General features: G+C 44.0%; 1 protein-coding gene across 25 annotated transcripts in view; it reads left to right on the plus strand.

The window, feature by feature from the left end:
• Window positions 1-17,229, plus strand: part of RALGPS1 (Ral GEF with PH domain and SH3 binding motif 1) — a 309,103-nt gene that overhangs the window by 59,096 nt on the left and 232,778 nt on the right. For 23 of the 25 annotated variants that reach the window (XR_004178006.1, XR_001896046.3, XR_001896047.3 and 20 more), the window contains exon 4: window positions 737-787. The exons of the other annotated variants lie outside the window; for them this stretch is intronic. Coding sequence is in view for 20 of the 23 variants with exons in the window: in XM_017950009.3 (XP_017805498.1) it covers window positions 737-787 (51 nt within the window). In the remaining 3 variants the exon portion in view is untranslated. The remainder of the gene's footprint in view (window positions 1-736; window positions 788-17,229) is intronic. 25 annotated transcript variants of the gene reach the window in all.

Below are 17,229 nucleotides of genomic sequence, written 5' to 3' on the forward strand. Positions count from 1 at the left end.
TCTCTATTGATGACATTGCTGCCTCTTAAAGCTGGCTGTGATGAAGTACTAGTTTTTTCCATTTCCAATAATTTGAGGACAGATACTTAAAATATATATAATGGAAATGTCATGGTCATGTAAAAAATTGCTATGCAAGTTCCAAATGCTTGCTCTCAGCTTCTGTACTTCTCTCATTGTGGGCTGGTGGAATAAACAGTTTGTGGTCCCGTGCTGGTCTGTGGGTGCATCTTGAATAGCACTCTACCATATAATTTAGGGGTAGTATCAGTGACTTCAGAAGAAAAATATAATTTCTATAAGCCACAACCTTAAAATGAATTTATAGTAATAGTGTTTCTGTTTGGCATTCTGATTTTGAATATTGTTTCTACAACTTTTAAAAATTACAAAAGTAGTTCATGCTTGAAATAAACATTCAAATAGTATGAAAATTTCCAAATCAAACTGTTCCCTTTTCTCCCACGCCCACCCTCCAAACAGCTTTTATCAATTCCTAAATTGAAAGTTCATCTCACATTCAAGAAAGAAGGGTGTGGATCAGGATTTATGAAGAGGGGGAAGGGATAGGAGAGGCATTTCAGAAATGTATCCAATTTTTTACTGTATTCTGTCTTGTTTTTTATCTCAAAGCGGAAAGTATAATTTTTATGAATATATATGACTCTGTATAAAGTAACATGACAGTTATCTTTGATGCACAGTATTTTCTAAAATTGATTCTCTTTTGTTGCAGAGCCAGATTACTTTAATGGATATACCTGTGTTTAAAGCTATCCAGCCGGAGGTCTGTACTTTGTCTTTATACTCTTCTATTAATGCTGTGGGTGGGCAGCAAGGATTTAGTCAGCCACTGTTAGAGTGACTCCGTTTCTCAGTTTCTCTCTTGAGGGCTCTATAAATGCATGTTATCTACTTAAACCTCATTCTATTCTTGATGGTGCTCGTGTTTTTGAGCCCAGTATTTGGATTTTCCAGAGAATGTCTCCTGTCTGGGCTACTCTGGCAGGGCTGGGAGCAGTTGGTACCCACAGGACTCCACACCTGAGAGTCAGGCCTTGACACCCTCATTCCTTTTCCCGGGCTCCTCCTGCTGAAAATGTTTACTTTCAAGAAGTGATGTCAGGGAACATTTTTCTAGAAAGTTCTCTTTTTGTTGATCCCAAATTCTGGTGGTTGCCTTGTTTTTGTTTTTGAAACCAGTTGCCGTAGCAAACATGTACATATTTACATTGAAAGCATATATTGGTCAGGTGTGGTGGCTCACACCTGTAATCCCAGCACTTTGGGAGGCCTAGGTAGGAAGATCGCTTGAGACCAGGGGTTTGAGACCAGCCTGAGCAAAATAGTGTCCAAAAAAAAAAAAAAAAAAAGCATATGCATTTTTACACAAACCTGGGAGTAAAAGAGAGACTCCGTCTCCAAAAAAAAAAAAAAAAAATTCCTGGAAATGTTTGGCAATTGATAACAAGGTTTTGGTTATTTTACCCAGGATGTGTGTATGTGTGTGCGCGTGTGAGATCAGGTAAACAAAAATCCATTTCAAAGTGGTTGAATAGGGAGACTGAGGCAGGAGAATTGCTTGAACCCGGGAGGCGAAGGTTGCAGCGAGCCATAATCGTGCCATTGCACTCCAGACTGGGCAAAAGAGCGAGACTCCGTCTCAAAAAAAAAAAAAAAAGAGGTAGCTGAATAGGCTGAAGAGGAATTTATTACAAGGATAAAGGGGCACTTTACAGAATTCATGGAGTGAGTTCAGGCACCCAGAGAGCCACCAGGACACAGGCAGTGCCTACTTCCTGCTCTGCTTTTACCTCTCCTTCTCTCTCCTGCTTTCTTGTCTGATTTGACCTGATTTGGCCTTTCGAAAGGGCCCACGTTTACATAATCTCCATTTAAGTCACCGCCCCAGACTGGGACCAGCAGATTTCAGTCCAGGCCAGCATAGTCGTGTGTCCAGTGCTGGTCCAGTCACCTAAGGCCAAGAGTATGTGGTCAACATGGGCAAACACTGAGGGACCCAGCCTTGTGAGTGAGGTTCAGACCTCAGAGGAGAGGTGTGTGGTTGCGGAGATAGATCAAAAAGTGCTGCAACTAGGGTGTGAATTCCAGAATACTCTTAATGCATTTCTTCTTACAGAACTGTGACTGTTTAGACTTTGACAAAGAGCATATCTTAACACAAAGTCACAGTGTTCAAGCCTTCTGAGAGCTGGCACCTAGCCTACCGAAAAGTAGGAGGAAACTAGTACCACTAGCTTTGTTCAGCATTTATGTGAAGACGTGGCAGTTATTTGTATTATTGTATTATATGTGTGTGTGTGCTTGTGTCTGTGTGTGTTGTGTTCATTAGGGTTGGGGAACAGAGCTTCGTTTGCTTTTTTTGAATTGGCTGACTTCCATTCTTTTTCTGTTTTGTTCTAATGTGGTATGATCCATTCTTTCTAATAAAAAAACAACATCAGATCACTGCCTCTTGGAGCCTTTTGGTAGAATAGGTGTGTGATGGTTGCCTTGGTTCTCAGCTGAAGCTATTTCTGATTATGTTCTCTGCTGAGCTCTGATCTGGAGCAGTTTAGACATTTAGGGCTTTCTTCTTCATCCGAACATCAAGGAGGACAGCCCACCTGCTGTGAGCCCTGAACCTGCATGTGCCCAGGAGACTGGGATCATTGCCAGGCTGCTGGAAGGAGGGAAGTGGGTGGGGGCTTCTTCCTCTTCAGAGGCATAACCAAGGCCAGACCAATACTTTTCCTCAGGGCGCTGCAGTTTGGAAGGTACCTCATCAATACATATCTTAGTTCAAGTTGTGACAAGACATTAGAGTGGAGATGTTTTGTTTTCAAGACTGTAGCTTGTAGCGGTGGTTCTTAATTGTGGCTGCACATCAAAATCACCTGGACAGTCTTGGAAACATGGGGGTACCCAGAGCCCCCTCCCCCACAATCCCCCACAGACCATTGAGTCTGAACTTGAATCTCTTGATGGGAGTCTGAAGCCTAATCAGCCCTATTTTGTAAAAGTTTCCCAGGTAATTCTGAGGCGGAGTGAGGATTCAGAACTAGTTGCTTTGAGGTATCTGGAGAAACCCCAAACTTGAACATTTTGAATCTATAATGTGTTAGCTAAAAATGGAAGAGTTTGTTCCTCATTGTCAAAACTGTGGTCAAAGGAAGCACCCTGGGAGCTGCCCCAGCTTTTTTGCTGATGTTATTATTGTTAGCAGACTGAAAACTGAAAATTTTCCTCTTGGGGATGCTTGCCATGTTGTGGCTGGACCACCCCAGAGTTGGAAGGGCATGAATAAAGTACAATTGTAAGTATGCAGAGGCCAGTGTCTGAGAGCAAGATGGGTGCTGTGAGTGACCTAGGCTCCCAGGAGATCAGGAAACTTGTAGACCAGTGCCTTTCAACCCTGGCTGTGCATCAGAATCCACTTGGGAATTATTTTTAAAAAATTACAAATGCCTAGGCTTCATCCTTAGAGATTCTAAATGCTTAGGTTTAGAATGGGACTCAGGAATCTGCTTTTGACTGGGCACCCTCGAGGGTTCCAGTTGGATGAGAACCAGGGATGTAGTGATTTTGAGACCGATAGCAGTTTGCTTTGTGAAATCCTAATTTTCAAATTTCTAGTTGTCTTATATAGTGATTGTAAGACTAACAGAAATTTGCTTTGTGAAATCCTAATTTTCTAAAGATTTTTTCTTGCCTAGTAACTAAGATTACCCTTAATTCAGCCCACAGAGATAAGAAGAAGAACATTAACCATGGACCCTGTGGCCAGGACTTGAACCAGGCCTGTCTGAGCCCTGAGCCTAGAGCTCAAACTCTCAGCCCCTGTTGCATGTGGGTGTAGCCCGACTCCTGCACTGCACAGTGGGCTCTTACCTCTTTTGATGTGGAAACAGCCATCTTACCAGGCCTCCACTGTGTAAGCAATATAGTTTATGAGTCCTTCCTAGGCTGTTCAGATCCTTCACAACTGGAGAATTGATCCTGGCTGGGTTTAGATACAGTGATTTGGACTTCTGGAGTTGTCCTGGAAGGCATCAGCCACTTCCTAGCTGGTCATTTTTCCACCCTGGCTCAGGTTTCTGCTTTCCCATCATGCTGTTTGCCAACTCTGTGCTTATTAATGACGAGCTGGGGGTATTTAGCTTGAAAAAAGAAGGTTCCTGAGGGACATGATTTTTGTCCTTGGAGATCTGAAACGCTTTGAACAAGCTATAAGGAGTTATGGTGAGACCTGGATACTTTTGGATGGTATTAGGGCTGGTTCTGGAAGAAGAATGTTCCAGGTAGTGGGATTAGCATGCACAGAGAGTGTGGCCAAGGAGACTTGCATTGGTGGAGGAGTGGGGGAGATTTAAACATAAAGGCTTCTAAAGCCCTCCCTGCCATGGGGGTCCTTGAGTTTCTGGTGCTTGTCTGGAGGGCAGCTCCCAGTGATAGAGTGGTGGGCAACACCCTTGCCCATGCAGACCCTTGCCTCTGTGTCCTTGTTTGGCTCCCTAGCCCTCTGACCTAAGCCCTGAAGGCCCAGTGGCTCACTGTGCACAGGTTTGAAAAGAGGTGGGTGCTGATGTGGACTGTTGCTGGGTAGCCTGGGCCGTTTACGTTTTCCTGAGCATTTACTGTGTGCGGGCTCTAGGCTAGGCTCCTTAGATGTAGGGTCTCATTTAATCCTCATCACAATCTTATGATGTACCTGCTGTTATTGTCTTTGTTTTATATATGAGGAAGCTAAAGCTCAGACATGTTAAGTATTATAACTTAGTCCATGATTACTGTATTAGTCCTCTATTGCTATGTAACAAATCACTCCCACACTTAGCAGCTTAAAATAATAAGCATTTATCTGTCTCAGCCTCTGTGGGTGAAGAATCCAAGAGTGGCTTAGCTGGGTGGTCCTGGCGTAGGGTCTCTCAGGAGGTTGTAGTCAAGATGTTGGCTGGGACTGTAGTCATCTGAAGGCTTGACTGGGGGTGGAAAGTCTGCTCCCAAGGTGGCTCATGCACAATGCTTGGCTGTTGGCAGGAATCCTCCATTCCTTGCCATGTGGAACTGTTCATAGAGCCACTGAGTGTCCTCATGGCATGGCAGTTGACTTCTCCTAGAATGAGTGACCCAAGAGAACAAGACAGGAGCCAACAATGACTTTCATGACCTGGCTCAGAATTCACATACTGTCATTTTCACAGGTATTCTATTAGTATCACAGATCAGCCCTCTTCACCAAGGGGGGCACTATACAACAGCTGGACACCAGCAAGTAGGAAGTGGGGGACCCCTTGGAGACTGCTTACCACAGGCCTCAGGTCAGAAGGTCAAATACAGGTAGTCTCCGGAACTTTCACAATTCTGCCTTTGCCAGTGCCCCAGCTATGTGACCTTGGGTAAGTCATGTTACCTCTCTGAGTTTTGGTTTCCCTGTTCATAGAGTGGGCATAGTAAGAGTACATCCCTCATAGGGTTATTTGGAGAAGGAAATGAGATAATGCATATAGAGTACTTAGCACAGAGGCTGGCACCTAGTAAAACAACATCAACCATTTTTGAATGTGTAGTGCATACCAGGCATTTTGTTGAGTGGTTAAAGACTTTATATGTGTTACGTCATTTAACCCTCAATTTACCCTGGCAGGTGCAATTATTATTTCATTTATAGATGTAGAAACTTAGGCACAAAGAGGTAATGTAACTGCCTGAGCTGGGTGGTAATGGGAGTGGGTATGTAATGGGAGCAAGGTGTGGACCCTGGCAGTAGGAGTTCAGAGTTTACTGCTGTTATTACTATTGTTGTTGTTGTTGTGGCGGCTGTGACTATGGTTGTCACCCACCAGTGTCCCTTTGTGCCAGTCTCTGGCTTGCCCTAGGATACATGCCTTCCTGCCTCAGTCCCCTGCCCTGCTGTTCTCCTATCTTCCTGCCTCTCAGTTCCCCTTCCTCTCCTTCGTATTCTTTTAAAATATTTCTTCTTCTTCTTCTTTTTTTTTTTTTTTTTTTTGAGATGGAGTTTCACTCTTGTTGCCCAGGCTGGAGTGCAGTGGTGTGATCTCGGCTCACTGCAACCTTCTCCTCCCGGGTTTAAACAGTTCTCCTGCCTCAGCTTCTCAAGTAGCTGGGATTACAAGAACCCCCCATCACACCTGGCTAATTTTTGTGTTTTTAGTAGAGACAGGATTTCGCCATGTTGGCCAGGCTGGTCTCGAACTCCTGACCTCAGGTGATCCGCCCGCCTTGGCCCCCCCCAAAGTGTTGTAATTACAGGCGTGAGCCATGCGCCCAGCCCTATTCTTTTTAAACATTTCTTATTGTTAACAATTTCGAATAGATATGTATACACACATACTGGATTTATATAGGCAGAGTGGTAAAATGAACCTTTGTATACCTGTTACCTAGATCCAACAATTGCCATATTTTCATTTACCTCTTTTTTTCTTTTTTTATTTATTCCTGGAAATCTTTGAAAGCAAATGCCTAACATCCTATTATTTCCCTCCTTCAAACTTCAGATGTAGCTCTTTAAAAAGTTATTTTCTACCATAATCATAATAGCATTTTCACACCTAACAAAATTAGCAATAATTCTTTAGGATCAAATTGGGGGAATTTCAAATTTCCCCAGTTGTCTCAGAAACAAACAAAACTCACTAACAGCAGTGACAATTCCAGGGCCTGCACGTTGCATTTGGTTGGTTGTTATGTTTCTCAAATTCCTTTTGATTCTAGTGTAGTCCATCCTCCCTCTCCTCCCTCATGCGCTTAACTTACTGAAAGTTGCACTGTGTAATATTCTAAATTGTAAATATTCTGCTTCCTCTTGGTGGCTTAACTTGTTCACTTGTCGCCTATTTTCTTTCAATTAGAAGTTAACCCAAGAGGCTTGATTGGATTTTGGGTCAGTCTTTTTGGAAAGAATGTGTCCTAGGTGGTGCTGGGTACTTGGTATCACATATCACATCAGGAGACATCCAGTTGTTTTGCTCTTTGTCATGTGAAGATTTATTGATGAGTTCAGGTGGTGACTGTTTTATTCCTTCATTGTAAAGTTCACAATCTACCTTTTACCTAATTATTTTGTCTGTCAATGATCTTTGCCTGAATTGAGTATTTTATTCGGCCTAGCAAAATGGCGACTTTTCTCTCTCTCTTTTTTTTTTTCTTTTTCAGAGACAGAGTCTTGCTATGTCACCTAGGCTCTAATGCAGTGGTGTGGACATAGCTCTCTGCAGCCTCAAACTCGTGGGCTTAAGCCATCCTCTGCCTCAGCCTCCTGAGTATCTAGGACTACATATGTGTGCCACCATGCTTGGCTAATTTAAAAAAAAAATTTGAAGAGACATGATATCACTGTGTTGCCCAGGCTGGTCTTGGACTCCTGGCCTCAAGCAGTTATCCTGCCTCAGCCTCCCCAGTAGCTGAGATTACAGGCATGAGCTGCCACACCTGACTCTTATAGCTGAAATTCTTAAGAAGAATGTTTCCTCATCAGCTAGGGCTACTTGTACATATTTAATTCTTTCCTTTTAATTATCAATTTTCGAGTAAGCAGCTGGTGCCCCGCTTACCTTTAATGGTGACTTGTGGGTGTGTAACTGCTTTGTTTTTGTTTTTGGTGAGCAGTCTCTCTCCTCCATCATAATGAACTCGTGGATGTTTCTTATACATCCTGTGTGTTTCAGTCAGTTATAGTCACCATTATTTTTGGTATACCAATTGTCCTGTCTTTGACCAGTAGGATCCCTTTTATGTTGGCTCCTGTGTCTTTTTAACATGATCCCGTTCATTTTTGATCGCTTCCCATACTTTTTGGCCCAACAAGATCCCCAGGGTTATGTTGCATGTTTTCTGTTGCAGACCTGGAATTAGGCATTCCTTCAGGGGGTTTCTTTTAGTGGGGAATATTATTTAGAAACCATAATCTGGGTGAAGACTACTCAGTATTACTGGGTTGCCATTGCTTTTAGGCCTTTGCCATGGACAAAAGTAGTAAATAGTTATTTTTTAAAAGGAAGAAGTCATGAGTTCATAGTTAGGGTAGATGACATTATTTCTCCATAATTCTTCCTTCTCTCCTTACACCTTGTTATACCTTCACTGTGGGTGGTGTATATCTCTCCACCCTATTGACTTTGGGCTTGGCCCTGGACTCGGTTTTGCCCATGGAATGTGGGCAGCATGGCAGTGTACAGATCTGAGCTGAGCTGGTGAGAGGCATGGCAAGCCTTGGCCAGCTGTCTTGGAACTTCCCTTCTCCATGCTGTACCAGTAACTGTTGCTTGTTTATCTTCAGTCCCCAAATGAGGACATTACAGTTGACCTGAACTGACTCGAAGTCTAGATTCCACCCTGAGACAAACCAAAGCCAACCCGGCAGAGCTGAGCTGAGCTGCATCATCTACAGACCTATGAACGTGAAATAAATGTTGTTGTAAGCATCTGAGATTTGAGGATTGTTCGTTATACTACATTATCTCGTAAAAATATAATACTGATCTTTCCAATTCAAATCTAAGATTATAGAGTTGTTACTTAATTCCCTTGATATTTATATATTTTATTTTACAATGACAATTTTGGTTCCTAGCAACATTAGTTACTTTTTTATATTATCCCATCATATATATGTAAAATAATTAAAAAATGATCATACCAGTATTACTACTAATCAGTAGACTGCTGGTCAAAGTTTAACATTTTCTTGCAGTTAGTTCTTTTACTTCTTGTCTCCTCTCTTTCCTACCACTTATATACCCAAGTAGGCCTCCCCGCTGGACTTTTCCCTTAAAGGTCTTTGGAAGCACCAGGACAGAAAAGGAGGGTTATGCTAACTTGGTTCTAGAGGGTCTGCATACTGAGATACCCTGTCATAATCCCAGTACCTGGAACACAGTACATAGTAAATATTTGTTGAATGAGTGGAGTGTGAATGGATGCCTGAATAGGGGAAGCGCCACAGGAGAACATTATCTGGCTGTGTTGAGGCACACTGCCAAGCGGGGGGGGGGGGGGGGGGGGGGGGCCAAAAAAAGGGGGGGTATGGGGGGGGGGGGTGGGGCGCGGGGGGGGGGGGGGGGGGGGGGGGGGGCGGTGTGCCAATCAAAGGAGCGGTATTACCAGGGTGTCTGTTTTGCGGTGTAACCACTTCCCACAAAGCAAGGGTATTTCCTGGTGAGCTCAGCCTTTTGAAGATTCATGTTTCCAAATGCAGTTGATAACTGAGGGTGGAGCTGTGGCTTTTCATGACTTCTGCTGGTTTCTGCAAGGGGGACCACAAAGAACATCATTTCAGGGCTTAGAGGAAGCCAGGCAGACGGTGAGTTAAGGATTGGCAGAGACTAAGGAAAATGGAAGTTACAAATACGGAACCATAACTACCCTGTCCCCTGGTGACTCTAACGAGTGACCAAGTTTATCAAAAATTGGTGTATTAGTGCAGATATAGCTTTGTAGCAATAATATCTCACAGCTGTGTTGAACTTACAAGTTGTGGCCTAGAGCCGCATTGCCACTGTGGTGGATTGGGTTGCAGGATGGATTCCTGGGTGGATTCCTGGCTGCAAGGGCTCGGAGCAGGGGCTGCATTGTAAAGGAGGTCTGTCTGAAGGTCCTGGTGGCAGCAGCCTTCTAAAAGGGTATGTTTTCAGGGTGGTGTTTTGTCTCTACCAGAACTCCTTGCCAAATCTGTCAGTATGCCCAGTTCCCAGCCTATGGAATTGAAGGCACAGCAGTTCTCAGAGGCTGGTCTAAATGTCAGAACTCTTTTTGTCATTAGTTTTAACATGGAGCAGCATCAAGGGGGAACTGCTGTTCTTAGAATGTGCTGAAAATGGGCACAACCTGTGCTTTATTCAACCCAGGGTTCTGTCACAGCTGAGCTGCTGGGTCTGTTAAAGCCACACAGCTTGAAGAGCATGAACTTTGATCTGATGAAGCCGAGGTTGAGTCCCAGCCTCACCCCTCTAGCTTGGAGACTTAGGACAAGTCATGTATTTTCTTTATGCCTCAATTTTCTCATGTGTAAATTTGGCGGGGGGCGGAAATCATAGCTTTTACCTTACAATGGGCATGTAAGAACTTAGTACGGTGCCTGTACCAAGCAAGTTCCTAGTTACGCGTGGCTATCATTTCACCAATGTATAGTTTGAATAGGCAATGTGGGTTATAGATGGGAGGTTGCTGCTCAGAATATTCTGTGATGCCTGTGCAGGAGCCAGTGCCCCAGAGGAGGTGATACCTGAGTGGCAGGATGTTTAAGAGCATGGTACCTGGAATCCTTCAGACCTAGGTCCATATCCTGGTGCTCTGGATAGCTGGGAGACTGAGGTCTAGAACAAGACATACACCATGGTGCCCTAGGGGCCCTGCAAACATCATGTGGGAAACTCACTCAGTCTTGGGGTTGGGACATTATCACTAGGCCTTGAAGGCTGAAAGAGATCATATCTTATTGGTGATTTGGGGAGTTGGGGCAGTTGGAAAGGGAATTTCAGGCAAAATATCTTTGAAAAGAGAAGTGATGTGCTTAGCTTTCGGTGCCTGGTGTTCTTGAGAGAAGAAAAAGAGAACCTGCTCTTCCCTCAGTTCTGTGCTCTGCCAGGGCATCATTGCCAGGGATATTGGTACACGCCAAAGGCTTACCAGAAGTCAGTGTTTCATTCCCTTGCCGACTGGCAGCTGGGGCATTGGGCAGTGGGTACCAATTTCAGTGAGGTGGAAAGCTTTCCTAAGTGGCCGTGTTTTTTCCAGTCTTCTCACTGCCCCTGCCAACATTGTTCCATCCCCACTGTCACATTTCCCAGTAGTCAGCTGTGCCTTCACTCATTCATCAATCTACTGTGCTAAATGCTGGAGAGGTGATGAAGGGGACCTCAGCACAATCCAACCTGAGTCAGGCAGATGTGTAAATAAATAGTAATCAAGAAGTATTCAGGGGTTGGGGGGCTAGCATATCAAGGAGAGAGTGAGGGTAGGGATGGGCAGAAGGCAAGGAGCGTGTCCCACAGAAGGGGATGTTTGAATAAGGAAGCCAGGAGAATGGGGTGGCCAAGAGCATTGCAAAAGCAGAAAGATTCAGTTGCATGTGGGTGTTTGGAGAACAGTGGAAGTCTGTCATGAAGTAAGAAGTATATCTAGGTCTCTCCTGCAAGATCAGGACCAAAATCCAGAGGATGAGTGGCCAGGAAATACAAGGACGTTGCAACGGTGAGGTCAGCAGCAAAGGAGGTGGCAAGAAAGAAAGAGCCTCAAGCCTGGCGGGTGGGGCGGGGGGACGAGAGATTCAGGGGCTTTGCACTGAAACCTTCACATACAAGGCCTGGCATCTTTGAGGAGCATGGACACGTGTCAAGAGAGCCAGGTTGGGCCAGGCAGTTTGAGTTGGCAGGAGAGGGCAATGAGGCTTGGAAGGGAGGCTTAGATGTGCCTGACTAAGGAGTTTGAGCTTTATCTTGTTAGCACTGGGCATTCACTGAGATATTTTAAAAAAACAAAAAATAGAGACAAAGTCTTTCTATGTTGCCCAGGCTAAAGTACAATGGCATGATCATAGCTCACTGCAGCCTCAAACTCCTGGGCTGAAGCAATCCTCCCACCTTAGCCTCCCAAGTAGCTGGGACTACAGGTGTATGCCACCATACCCAACCCTCTGAAGGATTTTAAAAGGGGCACACCATGAACAGATTTGTGTTTTAGGATGTTCATTTCAACTGAGACAGAACCAACTGTAGTCAGGGAGACTAGTTAGGATTTTGCCGTGGTCTGCATGAGGCAAGGTGGTCACACTGGAGAGAAGGGCAGGGCCTGATGTTACACTGGTTGTGAGGCTGCTGCGAGGGCCAAGATGAGAGGAAGCAGGCTGTAGGTGTGCCTGAAGAAAAGTGGGCTGTCTACTTAGGGAGCAGAAGGAAGAACAGGGGGCAAGGAAGGATGCAGAGAAAGTGGCTCTAGAGGTAGGAGGAGGCCTAGTTAAGTCAAGCAGGGTGATCAGCAATGTTTTGCTTGGAGGGAGGGAGGCCAGAAGGGCCAGAGACAGCTGATGGCCTGAAAGAAGGCTGAAGGACTCAGAAGGCCAAGGTGGGAGGACCACTTGAGCCTAGGAGTTTGAGGCCAGCCTGGGCGACATAGCAAGACCCCATCTTATCATCATCATCATCATCACTGAAGGACCAAAAGTCAAGAAGAGGGCAAAGCACAGATTTGGTTAGGGGAAGGGGAGGGAAGCCAGGAAATAATGGAGGGAGGAGGATTTCAGAGTTCAGGGTCTTTGAGGTGGGGCGGCTCCGTGCTTGAAGGTGTGATGGCGGTGCCTTTGTGGAGCACAGAGGAGATTGAGGCATGGGGGCACCCAGAAGTGAGAAGTTTAGTGAAGTGTGTGGAGGTGACAGCAGAAGAATGGGAGGAGGGGAAGACTCAAGCCAGAGCTACAGGCAAGGGAGCATCATAGTGGGAGAGCAGACAGCAGCATGGAGGGGAAGTAGAGGTGTCAGGACCCAGCTGGGCCTCCCAGAAGACAAGCTGTGGGTCTGGACTGTGGACCTTGGAGGTGAGGAACCAGAACATCCCCAGTATCTACTCCTAGGTTTGAGGCACAGACCAGGTGCTCAGTGTTAGTGGAAGGCAGGCCAGGGGTGGTCTGGGTAGGCCTGCTGGTCCTCTCCCTCTTCCTCATTGTCTGTGGCCCTGGAGGGAACCTGCTAAGTTCCTCTGAAGTGTGTTTTAAGGAAAAGGCAGTTCTGGTTAGAATGAGGAGGTGAGAGCAGCATTAACAGAAATGTTTTGGGACAAAGGAGGTATTCTTCAGATAAAAGATATGTTCCTGTGGGACACTTACTCTAGAGGGATTCGATTTCACCCTTCCCTGTATCAGGCTGGAGCTTGAGACCTTGCTTGAGCTTGACTTGACCAGCATCTGTTGGGTCCCTTTCTGGTTTATAGAAAGGCTGGCCTGCCGGCATGGAAGGCTCCCTGCAGAAGTCCACAGTTTCCTCCAGGCCACATGACACGTTGCAGTTCAGGAAAACACTGCCTGTGGGTCCAGGAACCTGACCCTCTGGCCTTTTGTCTGGATGCTGTTTGCCTGCTCTGAAGAAGCAGGCATTCCAGAAAGCCGAGGTCAGTGTTGGACGTTGGACAAACCCTGTGTGTCTTTGCTGCTCCTTGGAATCACAGTGTTTGGCCCTCGGAGAGGGAATAACGTGGCCAGCAGGCAGTCGTTTGTAAAGTGGAGATCGGTTTCACTGACATCATTAAAACCCCTCTCTCAGGTCACATGCTGGGCAGTTTTCTCAGACCATTTCTCTCTGCTACACTACCCTAGTTCAATCTACTGCCACCCCTCCTCTGAATGATGGCAGCAGCCTTTTCATGTCTCCCCACATTAAGTTCCATCCCCCAGCCTCCTCTTTGGAACCAGAGACATCTTTCTAAAGCCAAAGTCTGACCATGTGCCTGCCCTGTTTAGAGCCCTCTGTGGCTCCCCACTGCTTCTAGGATGCAGATCCCCCTTCATGCAGCCCCACCTTCATGCAGCCTCCCAGGTTCTGTGAAATAGGCCAGCAGCAGACCTCCTGACTCTCCTGCTCCAGTTCACCACTTTGTGTGTACACCACAGCCTCCCTGGTGTTCACTCCTGTCTGAGCACTTCTGCACAGGTTGTGCCTTCTGCCTAGAATGCTCTGCTCTGCCTCCGGGAGATGACGAGCAGTCAGAGCTCCGAGGTAGTGCTCCTTCTTCTCATGTTCCCTCTCATAGCTGCCTCATACACGTGGCACTTCTTACATATGGCACTTTTCACCATTGTACTGAGATATTACGACTTTTAAAAGTTTGAATTATGAGTTTAAAGTCTGTCTCCCTCCTGGTTTGTGAACTCCAGGAATGCAGAGATCATGCCAGTACTCTTCATCCCTGACTCCTGTGACCTAATGCAGTGCCTGATGTTGTTTATTATTTGTCGAATACATTTAGGATGTAGCAATAGTAATAATACTGAAATCCCTTGAATCCTTTCCACTTGTATGTTATCTGCCTTTCTTTGTTCAAAAAACTGGATTAGGTAGTAGGGGCAGTCTTGGTGTCCACAAGTTGGGGCTGAGACATAGAAAGGATGACTCCCAGCATACGACTCATTAGAGCTGTTGTTACTTAGCACCCAAAGGCTAAACAGCTGTCTAATTTGTTACCGCTCTGAGTTCACATTTATTATTTGCACATTTTCTAGGAATTGGTCTGTTTTAACAATTTCTTGTCACAATGGAAACAGAGTAGAAAAGGAATTCCCTCAACTCTGTTCATTTCATGGTGGAGATAAGAGTAGGGGCTGGAGTTCCTCTCTGAGCCGCAGGAAAAGACCTGCCTAAAGGGTGGGGAGAGGCTACTGGGGCAGGAGTCTGAACTGGCTACACACACAGGCCAGCAGCACATTTGATCCAACTCTTTGCAACTTTGAAACTCATTTTTTTTCCTCCTTCTTGAGCATGGATATGACATTAGTGTTGGTTAGAAACCAAATTTCCTTTTAAGTGAATTAATAACACAAAACAGAGCCTTTGGTGAACAGCTGTTTTCATCCTTGGGGATTTGGCGCCTGGTTGGGATTTTTTTGTCTGCAAGGAAAAGAGGGTTTGTTTGAACTCTTGTCATGGGAACAACTGCATGATCCCAGGAAGTTTGGGGTAGTGAGAGGATCATAAGTTTTGGAGGCAGGAAGGTCTGCATTTGAAACTTGGCTCTGCTACTCTGTAGCTGTGTGATCATAGGCAAGTTCCCTTATCTTTCTGTGTCTCCATTTTCTTCTCTGTAAAGTGGAAATGATTCCCATCTCATAGTGTTATGATAGTTAAGAAGATTGTGTAAGAGGGGGCCTAGAATGAGCCTGGTACATGGCAGAAAGTCACAAATTGTTTCTTAATTTTTGAGAGAAGTCAGGGATGTGATAAGGAGAAAAGCAATAGGCAGTGCTAATAAGTCAAGCTGAGAAGGGCTCTGGGCTCAGCAGTATGTAAAGCTTGCCAAGGGTAGAACCTCATCTGTCATTGCTATATCCCTTATGGCAAGCAGTGAGTAAGCAGTGTCTGGTACATGACAGGATCAATACTTGTCAATACTTGTTTGATGAATGACAAGTGTGTAGAAAAGCATTTCTACTTGTATGGCTTAAAGCTTAAGAGCTTGGGCTCTGGAGTGAGAAGGACCTGGGTTTCTATTTTTGTGACCATGGTCAAGTCACTTAGCCTCTCTGAGTCTCAGTTTCTGTGTCTGTAAAAAGACACGAGGATAGCATGAGATTATTTTCAGCATTATTGAGGTATAATTTACATATGATAAACTGTGCATACTAAAGTCAACAGTTTGATATGTATGTATCTGTAAAACCATCGCCATCTCAATATAATGAACATATCCATCACCCCAAAAGTTTTTTCATACCTCTTTGCAATCCCTTCTTCCTCTTCCACTCCTTCTACTGTTCTTGAAATTAGGTAGTGTATGTCCTTAAAGTTTGTTACTCTGTTTCAAAATTGTTCTGACTATTCTAATCCTTGGCATTTCCATATGCACTTTAGGATCAACTTGTTAAGTTTTACCAAAGAAGTCTGCTGGGATTTTGATGGTCATTGTGTTGAATCTGTAGATCCATTTGGGGAGGATTGACATTTTAATGATACTGCATCACCTGAACCATGAAACACAATGTAACTCCATGTATTAAGGACTCATAACACTAAGGACCCATAGCACAGTATATCACCTCATGTATGTAGATCTTCTCTAATTTAGTAATGTTACATAGTATGCATTGTATAGGCCTTATACATCTTTTGCCAAATATATGTGGGATTTTCTACCCAGATGATGATGTCTCTGTGAATAATGACAGTCTTGTTTCTTTCTGAACTGGATGCTATTGTTTCTTTTTCTTGCCTTGTTGCATGGGCTATAGCCTCTAGTACAATGTTGGGCAGAAGTGATGAAAGCAGATATCCTTGGCGTGGTACTGATCTTAGAAGAAAAGTGGTCCTTACTCATTAAGGATGATGTATGTTAGCAGTAGGTTTTTCATAGATGCCTTTTTATCAGGTTGAGGAAATTTCCTTGTATTCCTCATTTACTAAGAGTTTAATCTGGAATGGATATTTGAGTTTTATCAAATGCTTTTCCTGCATCTATTGAGATAATCATATGGTTTTTCTTTTTTAGTCTGTTACTGTAGAGAATTACATTGATTAATTTTTGAATATTAAACCAACCTTGTATTCCTGTGGTAAACCTCACTTGGTCATGATGAATTAATTATCTTTTTTTATATTGTTGAATTTGATTTGTTAAAATTTTGTTTAGAATTTCTGCATCTGTGTTCATAATGGGGAATGTTGATCCATATTTTTCTTTTCCTGTGAAGGTTTTGTCTGGTTTTGGTATCAGCATAATACTGCCCTCACAAAATGAGTTGAGAAGTATTCCTTCCTTTTCAGTTTTCTAGAAGAGTTTGTATAGAATTAGTATGAGTCTTTATTAAATATTTGGTAGATATTACCAGTAGAGCCACCTAGATCTGGAGTTTTCTCTGTGGAAAGTTTTTTTTTTCTTTTAAATAGACTTTATTTTTAAGAACAGTTTTATGTTTCTAGCAAAATTGAGCGGAAAGTACAGAAAATTCCCATATATCTCCTGACCCCATACATGCACAGCCTCCCCCACTATTGGCATCCTCCCCCAGAGTGGTGGATTTGTGAAAATTGATGGCCCTACACTGATACAGCATCATCACCCAAGGTCCATAGTTTTCATTAGAGTTAATTCATGGTGTTGTACATTTTTCAGTTTTCACAAATATATAATCACATGCTTCTACCATTATAGTGTCGTACAGAATAGTTTTACTAGTCTAAAAATCCTCTGTGCACCACCTATTCATCTCTTCCTCTCTCTTAACCCTTGGCACCACTGGTCTTTTTACTATCTCCATAGTTTTACCTTTTCCAGAATGTCTTATAGTTAGAATCATATAGTATGTAGCCTTTTCAGTTCGGCTTCTTTCATTTAGTAATAAACATTTATGTTTTCTTTATGTCTTTTCATGGCTTGATAGCTCATTTCTTTTTAGTGCTGAATAATAATTTATTGTTTGCATATACCACAGTTTATCCATTCACCTACTAAGGAATATCTTGATTGCTTCCAAGTTTTGGCAATTATGAATAAAGCTTCTATAAAGAT

The sequence above is a fragment of the Papio anubis genome, chromosome 13 (assembly GCF_008728515.1).
Source record: "Papio anubis isolate 15944 chromosome 13, Panubis1.0, whole genome shotgun sequence".
NCBI classification, from domain to species: Eukaryota; Metazoa; Chordata; class Mammalia; order Primates; family Cercopithecidae; genus Papio; species Papio anubis.